At 38.6% G+C, this 12,347-nt stretch overlaps 1 protein-coding gene across 3 annotated transcripts in view; it reads left to right on the top strand.

The window, feature by feature from the left end:
• The window catches only part of CERKL (ceramide kinase like), a 123,336-nt gene that overhangs the window by 97,406 nt on the left and 13,583 nt on the right, over positions 1-12,347 (top strand). For 2 of the 3 annotated variants that reach the window (XM_049887573.1, XM_049887571.1), the window contains one exon: positions 1,294-1,436. In XM_049887573.1, the coding sequence (XP_049743530.1) occupies positions 1,294-1,436 (143 nt within the window). The remainder of the gene's footprint in view (positions 1-1,293; positions 1,437-12,347) is intronic. The other variant, XM_049887572.1, reaches the window with a different exon arrangement.

Raw genomic sequence — 12,347 nt, 5'->3', positions numbered from 1 at the left:
CATATATATAAACACCCAGTTTAGAAATATATCTTTCTCATTGTTCTTTGAAAAAGATGTAAGGTATTAAAACCTCAAGTTATACTTTTCTAGACAGATTTATTCTGCTTCAGGCCATGGCAAGAAGGAGCTTACTTAATCTGAAAAGCAAACAAAAAAAACAAGAAATACTCACATAAAGGATTACTGTAATATTATTTATGTTTTAGAGTAAATCTTAAAAAAGCCAAGTGCAGTTAAATTTGCTCATTATAAAAGATTAAAAACAAAACAAAACAAAAAACACCTTTTCTTGTGGTATCCAGGAGATATATTTCCGCTAGCGTGCCTCCGCCATGATGTGATGAACCGAGCTGAGGAACTACCCCAGCTTTAGACTGTGCATACACTTCCATTCTGCTGGGCCTTTGTAGGCCTTCAGTTTGAGACACCTGCTTTCAGTAACGCAAAATCTCCCTCCTTTGGGGTATATTGGTGATATTTTATACTTAAGGTTAATTTGCATCTTTTAAATGCAAATGCTTGTGAAACAAATTACTGATATCTTACGTACCGCTTTCATGGATTTTTTTTTTTTCTTTCTCTCTATATGTCTACTTGCTATGAGGTCTTAAAAAAACATTACCAGCACTAACTAGGGTAAAAGGGTGGTAACACTAATTTTAAAAGTGTCACATAGCATACTGTCAAGGAGCTGAAAACCAGTTCAGGTGTGCAATTACTAGGTTCATATATTACTGATAATTAGCAGTACCTTAAATTAAAGCTCCATATTTTACATAAATTTTTATGATGTCTTTTGACTTGAGAATTAGCAGGATTTTATGACTTTGGTTGTGTTAGTCAAATGAATTGCAGATAACAGGATATTAACATAATCAAAATGAGAATCATGGGTTTTTGGACATTAATAGAGCAATTATGCTGGTCAGATCTGAGTGAATGTATTCAAATTATTAATCCATTTTTGGATTAATGGGACTAAATAATTTGAACTGGCCTGGCACCTAACAACAACAAACTAATCCATTTTAAAATATTTTGTATATATGGGTTGTCTAGGCATTCCATTTGTGAAGTAAAATTTCCCCATGTAGTGCTGTGTATGTTTGTCGTGTGTGGTAGGGTCATACTAGTGTCTTCGTATTCACTGACACATACTAAAATATTTGAGAATGTGAGTAGTCATTAATATATAAAATTAATACAAAAAATTTGAAGCATAGATTTCATGAGTTACTACCAATTATTTTTGAGATTTTCTGTCCTTTTGCTTAATTTCTTTTCTTCTAGGGTTGTCTGTGTTGGAGGAGATGGATTTGCCAATGAAGTAGCTCATGCTTTGCTCCTGAGAGCCCAGAAGAATGCTGGGGTGGAAACAGACTACCTCCTGACCCTTGTCAGAGCACAGCTTCCTCTCGGTGTAATACCAGCAGGCAAGGCAGTGGCCATAGATTTGTTAAACTGAACCTCCCTCCAATCTTTCCCTTTCTTACTTCTTAACCTAGACAGTGTAACATGTAGTTAAAAGAACAGACTCTGAAAGATCCACATTTAATTTCTGGCTTCTCCACTAACAAGTATGAGGCTTTGGACAAATTATTTAATCTCTTTGAACCTCATTTTTCCAATCTGCAAAATAGGGATAATATTTACTTCATTACAAGGTTGTTATACTATTAAATTAGATGGTGTGTGTGAAGGGTTTAACGCATAATTAAACAATTAATAAATGCTATTGTTATTATTTTACAAGAACTATTAATTCGACTGGAAGGGGTATCAGACTGCTAGAGGATGAGATTCCTAGGGGCAAACATTTTCTTCTTTTTATTCACTGCTGTATCTCTAGCACCTAGAACACAACATATGATGAATGCTCAATACAGTTTACTAAGTTAATTAATATAAAGAAGCCTTTATAGAATAAGTAACGCTTGAATTAGGCCTTAAAATAAGTAGGATCTGGTCTGAAAAGGGAGCCCTGGTGGCGCAGTGGTTAAGAGCTGGGCTGCTAACCAAAAGGTCTGCAGTTCGAATTCACCAGCCTCTTCTTGAAAACCCTATGGGGCAGCTCTACTCTGTCCTAGAAGGTTGCTATGAGTTTTTCAGACCAAAACAACAACAAAAGAACAAACCTGTTGCCGTCCAGTTGATTCCGACTCATAGTGACTTTGTTTGTTTATTTGTTGTTTTTTGGTCTGAAAAACTTATTACAACTCTTTAGGACAGAGTAGAACTGCCCTCTAGGGTTTCCAAGGAGCCACTGGTGGATACCAGCTGCCAACCTTTTGGTTAGCAGCCAGACTCTCAACTCCCAGGGCTCAAGTTTGCTATGAGTCAAAATTGACTCGAAAGCAATAGTTTTGGGTTTTTTTTTTGGGGGGGGGGGAGTTGGCATGAAAATGAGTTACTTTCTTGGCTGCAAAAATAACCAGCGCAAAGGCAAGAAAACTCACCAGTGCTTGGGGATAGAAAACTAGCCATTCCAGGGGAGATAAACCAAAAAAAAAACCAAACCCATTGCTGTTGAGTTGACTCCAACTCATAGCGACCCTATAGGACAGAGTAGAACTGCCCCCACAGAGTTTCCAAGGAATGGCTGGTGGATTTGAACTGCCAGCCTTTGGGTTAGCAGGCATAGCTGGCTATAGCTCTTAATGGGAGATAATAGTGTCAAAATAGTCCCAAACCTTGGAGGCTCCTAGATGCCACAGTTAGGGGTCTGAATTGTATTTGCTAAGCAAATTTTGATAAAGGAACAAGGGGAGGTTTTAGAACAAGGAACAACTTGACAGAAGCTTGTTCTAGGAGGCTCCCTTTGGCCAAAAGGTGCATGATGGTTAGGGAAAGCAGGCAGGAGAAACTAGAGATCAGAGTGGGGAGAACAGATAGAGCAACATCGGGGTCTAGAAATGAAGAACGTGTTTTTCTCAAGTTTATTATGTTATACAACCCACTCATTTGAAATTATTATTTGAATAAAAAACAGTGATGGAAATTGGTATTTTCTCCATTTTTAAAACATCACACACATTATCTCTAAAAGAAAAGCAGAAAATGTTTCCTATGAAAACAGAAAATAATGCACGTGGTTAAAAAAAATGAACATTCAATCCATTTGATAACCACATTTATCTAGTATGGACATCAGTGTATTTAGTATTGTTATTAAGCTGACAAAGAACGAATGTGTTTTTAGAGCATAAAGATATTCAAAGGAGCATTGAGAGTATAAAGACTTTCAGAAAAGCATGAATGTGAGAGGAGAAAAAGTAGGATGCATCTTCATAATTTTAAAACATACGGAAAAACCTAGAGTAACCTCTAGTTGAAGACAATGAAGTCACTTCAAATAAAAAAAAAAGCGAGAGAAGGATGCATTTGGGGCCAGTATTTTGACCTTTTCGTGTCATTTTAGTAGCTCTGACTGTGAGGGTGGAACCTTTCCAGCGTTTCCCTTCATGCAGATTAAATGTGCTTAGATTACTATTTCTCTTGATTAGATTATTCATTAATTGTTATGCATTCAAAGTGAAAAGATGGGTGCCCTTAACTTGGCTGCAAAGATGGGTGGTTATTTTTAAGCGTGTTTCTGATTTTGGTAGCGTTCTATATACATAGTGGATATTTGTAGAAATGCCATCTTAAGACTTTTTGTTTAGAATATATAGCAGAGTGCCAAAACTCTAATAGTTGTGTAGGAGTTCCAGTTTACTGGTTCCATCCACTAAGAGAAGGAAATCATGTACAGAAGTATCTAATATGAGGACTCTATGCCTAGACAGGGCTTTGATAGAATGGGAACAAGAGGTAGGCAGTAAGTTTCTGAGCTTCTGAACAAGGAGACGGCCTGTCTTTGAAGCCATTTACCTCCTGAAGAGAGACACCCAGAGGGAGAGTGTTTAGTAAATTACTCCATTGAGCCAACAGACTAAGCCGCTGAATTATGGCCCGACTCAAATGGATCAGATGTGGGGAAGACTGTATTTGAACTGCTGGCCATTAGCAATGGTGTTGGTTGCTATGGGAACTGGTGCTAAGGAACTATATAGATTCCGATTAAGGGGGGATGGGGAGGGAGAAAAAAGCCTGAGAGGACATAAAAATAAAAAAGCAACCCAGTTGTTGTAAAACAAGGCTCAGTCCACATAGTGATGGTTGTGAACCGATATTCCTATAAAAAAAAAAAAAAGAAATTGAATTTTTTTTATAGTTCACATAAATAAATGCATGCTTTCCAATTAATTTGATGAGAATAAAATATTGCCAAGGGACTGTTAATTTCTATGATATTTCAGGCAAAGAACCAAAGTGTAGGTGCAGTTTTCATGAGAATTTTAGATATGCTTGACTAGGAAGTCATTGCATCACATTTATCTATTTGGTTGTGGGAGACATTAACAGCCTTATGAATATTCATGATGTCTGGTTAATTAAGTTAATTGTTCTGCAGAAGTGCTCGCACTTCCAAGGACAATTTTTTTTTTCCTTTTTTGCCTCTGTAGTTTCTGCCTGGTACCTTCATCTGTCATGCTTTACATGAACTGCTACTTCTGTCCTCACTCTTTGTATGAGGCACATTTTAGCAGATCTTAGGAGGGGGTGGTGGGCAAAGGAGTTGGTAGTGTTAAGAAAAATAACTTTGCAGGCTAATTAAAATGTTTACCTTGAGGTGGAACATTTATAGCTTTTGTGAGAATGTTAAAATTACATCGTTGCTATTTGTGTGAGCAGCATGTTCTTTTGGCATGTAGACTTCTTTTCAAATAGAGTACAATTTCCTGAAACAAAATGTGATCCATCTTTTGGATGATCCGAACAAAAATACAGGACAATGTATAGTTTTACAGGAGCCCCTGATTGACACATACAGTTAAGTTCTCACCTACTAAAGGTTGGCTGTTCAAACACACTCAGAGGCACCTGGGAAGAAAGGCTTGTGGATCTGCTTCCAGAAGGTCACAGCCTTGAAAACCCTGTGGAGTGCAGTTTACTCTTACACACATTTGGTCCCAGTGAGTCAGAATTGACTCAAAGTCCCCTAACAACAACAGCAACATAGTTTCACAATTTTAAATAGTTGTTCCTTCTGATCTTTTCTTTTTTTCTTCACAGTATAAAAGAAACTGTGTTTACAGATTAAGGTGTAGATTAATCAGAGTAGAATATGACTAAAATAATTTTTCTGTATTGTGGCCCTCCCTCTTTTTACTGCTGAGCTCTACAGAATTAAGGAAAAGTTGCAAGGGGTTCTCTAGCATTCTAAGAAGGGTTTGGGCTTGGTTGTACTCATCATACTTAAAACTCACAGAGAATTAAAACAAACAAACAAAAACCATTGCTGTTGAGTCAATTCTGACTCATAGCAACCCTACAGGACAGAGTAGAGCTGCCCTCATAGGGCTTCCAAGGAGCGGCTGGTGGATTTGAACTGCCAACCTTTTGGTTAACAGCCAAGCTCTTAACCACTGCACCACTAGGGCTCCCACAGGGAATTAATATGATCTTTATTTTCTTGAATTATGATGTGTGTCATTCTTTACTGTACATGACAACATTACATTATGTTTTTTAATAGCCTTTCTAGAGGAATGCTTTTATAGTCTACTCCTAATTAACCATGATAATGGGGGAAGTATATTTCATGGAGTACTGTAATCTATCGATAATCCTAAATATCTCACTCTAATTATGTGACCACCTCCAAAACCTTTACCATAAATCTGTTTGGGAAGCAAAGATAGGTTGATTTGTTTCCTCTCTTTTTCCTACCCATTCCAGATTAATTAGCAATTAGATAGCCAAAGGGCAGACTGTAGAGGGCCAAAGGATCATTGAAAGGGCTTGGTTAATTGATGCCTGAGTAACAAGTTTCTACAGTACATATTCTCAAATGTTAGGGCATATTAAGAGTCATCTTAAGCGCTTACTAAAACACAGATAGTCAGCCTCACTTCCAGACATTCTGATTCTGTAGGTTGGAGGCGTGACTCATGAAATTGTATTTTTAACTAGCTCCCAGGTAGTATCGATACTGCTGATCCATGGAGCCAACTTTGAATATCTTTATTCTAGAGGAGTACCTCAAAATTTATTGTGTAAACAAACCACCTGGGGATCCTTGAAATGCAGAGTTCGATTCAGTAGGTCTGGAGTGGGGCCTGAAATTCAGCATTTTAACAAGCTCCAGCTCGCATTCATGCTGCTGGATCTTAGACCATGCTCTGAGTAACAAAGGTCAGAGCATAAATTCCATAATTGCATTTTACTGAATCCAACCGTAAATGTTTACCAATGGAGTAAGGTAGACTCTACTTTTCTTTGCATTGGTGTTACTACAGTTCTGACAACCATTAATGCTTAGATAGCTGTCCAATGATGATGATTTTAATGAAAGTCTTGGTTGATAGTGGCTGAGGTGCTACAGCTTCTCCAACTGAGTAACGCAAGCATATATCAGTTCAAAATGATGCAAATTGAATCAGTTACAAGTTATTCTGCCACTATGTACATTGGGGAGTGCTTGGATGGTACAAACAGTTGATCCCCTTGGCTGCTAATCGAAAGGTTGGAGGTTCAGGTCCACCCTAAGATGCCTTGGAGGAAAGACCTGGCAATCTACTTCCAAGAGATCAGCCATTGAAAACTCTGACACACATGGGTTTGCTGTGAGTCAGGGGTGACTCGACAGCAGCTGATTTGATTTTTTTTCCATCTACGCACTGGCTTCTTGAACCACCCAGGAATGCCCCTGATTGACTAGTCAGGGATTAACCTTTTACCCGGATAACTGTAATGCATATCACATCTGTGCTTCCACAGCTCTTGGCTTTTATTGGACTTCTATGTTTCCTGTATTTCTTCTTTTTTTAAAAAAACAAAAAACTATACTTTGGTTCACTCTTTTCTTAAAAATTTTAAACTCCTATTACCTAGAAGGGCTAGCTGGTGTTTTCCTCTTCTGAAGCAAACTGAGATCTCAGACCACATGCAGGAGCTTAACTCGGGAGAGTTCTTTTGACTTGTATTCTGGTGGGAAAAAGCCATGTGGAACTTAAATTATCCCAGTGATCATGAAACCCAGAAATCAGTCTATAATGCTTTAATACAGATTTTCATACTAGAAAATACCATGGGACTAAATATTTTCTTCACCTGGGAGGCCATTTCTCAGACAATAGAGGAGATTCTCATTTAGATGGAGAGTGAATCTCTAAGATTCATAGAATGTATTTGGAGTATACCTCTTGTATGTTACAGCAATTTCATTTTTTTCTTAGTTACTGTTTGAATTTCTCTTACTTATTAAACCTGTTGCTGTTGAGTTCATTCTGACTCATAGCGACCCTATAGGACAGAGTAGAAATGCCCCATAGGTTTCCAAGGAGCAGCTGGTGGATTCCAACTGCTAACCTTTTGGTTAGCAGCTGTAGCACTTAACCACTATGCCACCAGGGTTTCCGCATGTGTCTGTCAATTTGCCGTACTCTGGGGGTTGGTGTGTTGCTGTGATGCTGGAAGCTATGCCACCAGTTTTCAGATACCAGCAGGGTCACCCAGGAAGGACAAGTTTCAGCTGAGCTTCCAGACTAAGACAGACTAGGAAGAAGGACCTGGCAGTCTACTTCTGAAAAGAATTATCCAGTGAAAACCTTATGAATAGCAGTGGAACATTGTCTGATATAGTGCCAGAAATTGAGCCCCCCAGGCTGGAAGGCACTCAAAAAATGACTCGAGAAGAGCTGCCTCCTCAAAGTAGAGTCGACCTTAATGACGTGGTTGGAGTAAAGCTTTCGGGACCTCCATTTGCTGATGTGGCATGACTCAAAATGAGAAGAAACAGCTGCAAACATCCATTAATAATCGGAACCTAGAAGGTACGAAGTATGAATCAAGGAAAATTGGAAATCGTCAAAAATGAAATGGAATGCATAAACATTGATATCCTAGGCATTGGTGAGGTGAAATGGATTGGTATTGCCCATTTTGAATGGAACAGTCATATGGTCTACTATGCGGGGAATGACAACTTGGAGGAGAGGAATGGTATTGCGTTCATCGTCAAAAAAACATTACAAGATCTGCCCTGAAGTACAACGCTGTCAGAGATAGGATAATATCCATATGCCTACAAGGAAGACCAGTAAGTACAACTATTATTCAGATTTACACACCAACCACTAAGGCCAAAGATGAAGAAATTAAAGATTTTTATCAGTTTCTGCAGTCTGAAATTGATAGAACCAGAATGCATTGATAATTCCTGGTGATTGGAATGCGAAAGTTGAAAACAAAGAAGAATCGGTAGCTGGAAAATATGGCCTTGGTAATAGAAACACTGCTGGAGATCAAATGATAGAATTTTGCAAGACCAACAACTTCTTCACTGCAAATACCTTTCTTCACCAATGTAAACGGTGACTGTACACATGGACCTTGCCAGACGGAATACACAGGAATTAAGTCGACTACATCGGTGGAAAGATATGATGGAAAAACCCAATATCATTAGTCAGAACAAGGCCAGCAGCCAATTGTGGAACAGACCATCAATTGTTCATATGCAAGCTCAAGCTGAAACTGAAGAAAATCAGAGCAAGTCCACGTGAGCGAAAATACGACCTTGAGTACATCCCACCTGAATTTAGAGACCATCTCAATAATAGATTTGTTGCATTGAACACTAATGACCAAAGACCAGATGAGCTGTGGAATGACATCAAGGACATCATACCTGAAGAAAGCAAGAGGTCGATGAAAAGACAGGAAAGAAAGAAAAGACCAGATGGATGTAAGTGGAGGCTGAAACTTGCTCTTGAACATTGAGCAGCTGAAGAAATGAAGTAAAAAAACTGAACAGAAGATTTCAAAGGACGGATCAGGAAGACAAAGTAAAATATTATAATGACGTGCAAAAAAGCTGGAGATAGAAAACTAAAAGGGAAGAACACACTCGGTGTTTCTCAAGCTGAAAGAACTGAAGAAAAAATTCAAGGCTTGAGTTGCAATAGTGGGGAAAATATTAAACAATGCAGGAAGCATCATAAGAAGGTGGAAGGAATACAAAGAGTTGTTAATACCAGAAAGAATTGGTCAACGTTCAACCATTTCAAGAGGTAGCATAATAGATCAGGAACCGATGGTACTGAAGGAAGAAGTCCAAGCTGCCCTGAAGGCATTGGCAAAAAACAAGGCTGCAGGAATTGATGGAATATCAATTGAAATGTTTCAACAAATGGATGCAGTGTTGGAAGTGCTAACTTGTCTACGCCAAGAAATTTGGAAGACAGCTATCTGGCTAACCGACTGGAAGAGATCCATATTTATGCCTATTCCCAAGAAACGTGATCCAACTGAATGAATGTGGAAATTATAGAACAATATCATTAGTATCACATGCAAACAAAAATTTTGCTGAAGATCATTCAAAAGTGGCTGCAGCAGTATATCGGACAGGGAACTGCCAGAAATTCAGGCTGGATTCAGAAGAGGATGTAGAACTAAGGATATCATTGCTGATGTCAGATGGATCCTGGCTGAAAGCAGAGAATACCAGAAGGGTGTTTACTTGTGTTTTATTGACTATGCAAAAGTATTCAACTCTGTGAATCATAACAAATTATGGATAACATTGAGAAGAATGGGAATTTCAGAACACTTAATTGTGCTTATGAGGAACCTGTACATAGATCAAGAGGCACTTTTTCAGACAGAACAAGGGGATACTGAGTGGTTTAAAGTCAGGAAAGGTGTGCATCAAGGTTGTATCATTTCACCATACTTACTCAGTCTCCATGATGAGCAAATAATTCAAGAAGCAGGACTACATGAAGAAGAATGCAGCATCAGGATTGGAGGAAGACTCATTAATGACCTGCGTTATGCAGATAACACAGCCTTGCTTGCTGAAAATGAAGAGGACTTGAAGCACTTACTGATAAAGATCAAAGACCACAGCCTTCAGTACGGATTACACCTCAACATAAAATGAAAACCCTCACAACTGGACCAATAAGCCGCAACATGATAAATGGAGAAAAGATCGAAGTTGTCAAGGATTTCATTTTACCTGGATCCACAATCAACCCCCATGGAAGCAGCAGTCAAGAAATCAAAAGACGCATTGCACTGGGCAAATCTGCTGCAAAGGACCTCTTTAGAGTGTTGAAAAGCAAACATGTCACCTTGAACACTAAGGTGCTCCTGACCCAAGCGATGGTATTTTCAGTCACACCATATGCACATGAAAGCTGGCCAATGAATAAGGAAGACCAAAAAAGAATTGACGCCTTTAATTGTGGTGTTGGCGAAAAATATTAAATATACCATGGACTGCCAAAAGAACAAGCAATCTGTTTTGAAAGACGTACCAGAATGCTCCTTAGAAGTAAGGATGGCGAGACTGTGTCTTACATACTTTGGACATATTGTCAGGAGGGATCAGTCCCTGGAGAATGACAACATGCTTGTTAAAGTACAGGTCAGTGGAAAGAGGAAGACCGTCAACGAGGTGCGTTGACACAGTGGCTATAATAATGGGCTCAAGCATAACAAGGATTGTAAGTATGACACCGAACTGGGCAGTGTTTCGTTCTGCGGTACAGAGGGTCACTGTGAGTCGGAGCTGACTTGACGGCACCTAACAACAACAACACTTACTTATTATGTATTTGTTCTACTCTCCCAAGCCATTCTTATGTTTTTGGTGCTCATTTTGGTACAGATGTTAAAAGCCCAGTCATTAATGTTGAATGAAGTAGGCTTTGATATAACTAGCATTTTTTAGGTAGAAAATACAGACATTTCATGATGGAAAGGCTATGAGAAAGCTGCTACTATAAACAATTTCCTAATACTTAAGTTATTTGAAGATTCAATAAATAATTCAGCAAACGTTCAATGTGCATATAAGCCATGAATACAAATGACATTCTCTACACTCAAGAAATTCAAAGTGAAGGGGGATCAACCTCCAAATCAAATCCAAAGTAATAGTACAATGTCATATATGCTATGGATACACCTGAGAAGAAGCAATTAGTTATGTCCTGAGGGAGTCAAGAAGAGCAACAAAGAAATGACGTTAAAAACTTTTATTCTCATGATATAGTATATTCATTACTGCCCGTATTTGAAATTTATATCTCTCCTCCTGGTTTATTCTTCCATGAGTTTATTAGACACTTACCTTTTAAAATTTTTTAATATTTTTCAATCCACAGTATCTAAAGTTTCTAAATTGCCATGAAATGAAGTCTTCTTTATTAAGGAAACATACAGAGAAGGTTTTTTACCACTTGTTATGGATTAAATTGTGTACCCCAAAAATGTGTATCAACTTGGCTATGCCATGATTCCCAGTATTGTGTGGTTGTCCTGCATTTTGTTGTCAGATGATCCTGTGTTGTAAATCCTAACGTCTGTGATATTAATGGGAAACCCTATGGGGCAGTTCTATCCTGTCCTTTAGGGTCACTATGAGTTGGAATTAACTTGAGAGCAATGGATTTTTTTGTATGACATTAATTAGGCAGAATTAGAGGCAGTTATGTTAATAAGGCAGGACAAAATCTATAGGATTAGGTTGTATCTTATGTCAACCTCTTTTGAGATATAAAAGAGAGAATTGAGCAGAAAGGAAAGGGACCTTATTACCACCAATCAAGAAGAGCCAGGAGCAGAGCATATCGTTTGGACCAAGGATCCCTGTGCTGAGAAGCTCCTACACCAGAAGAAGGTTTATGATAAGGGCCTTCCCCCAGAGCTGACAGAAAGAAAGCCTTCTCCTGGAGCTGGTGCCCTGAATTTGAACTTCTAGCCTCCTGAACTATGAGAAATTGAACTTCTGTTTGTTAAAGCCATCTACTTGTGGTATTTGTGTTATAGCAGCAGCACTAGATGACTAAGACACCAATGGAAAAAATATATACATACACATATGAACCAAACCCATTACTGTTGAATCAGTTCTGACTCATAGCAACCCTACAGGACAGAGTACAACTGTCCCAATAAGGTTTCCAAGGCTGTTAATCTTTACAGAAGCAGACTGCCACATCTTGCTCCTGTGGAGCTGCTGGTGGGTTCAAACCACCAACCTTTAGGTTAGCAGCCAAGCACTTAACCACTGCACCACCATGGCTCCTCTGCATATATATACACACCTATATATATATGCATAATATACATACACATATCCGTATATCCATATTCTAGACACATACAAATACATGCGTGTAGACATCCACCACATGATACACATACATACGGGGTAGATTATCCAATAGGCAAGGTAAGCAAGTGCTTACCAGGTCATCTGCAGTGAACAGTTTCACATTTTTCCA

The sequence above is a fragment of the Elephas maximus genome, chromosome 6 (genome assembly GCF_024166365.1).
Source record: "Elephas maximus indicus isolate mEleMax1 chromosome 6, mEleMax1 primary haplotype, whole genome shotgun sequence".
NCBI classification, from domain to species: domain Eukaryota; kingdom Metazoa; phylum Chordata; class Mammalia; order Proboscidea; family Elephantidae; genus Elephas; species Elephas maximus.
The sequence above is the reverse complement of the archived record's forward strand: the minus strand, read 5'-3'. Positions and strand labels throughout refer to the sequence as shown.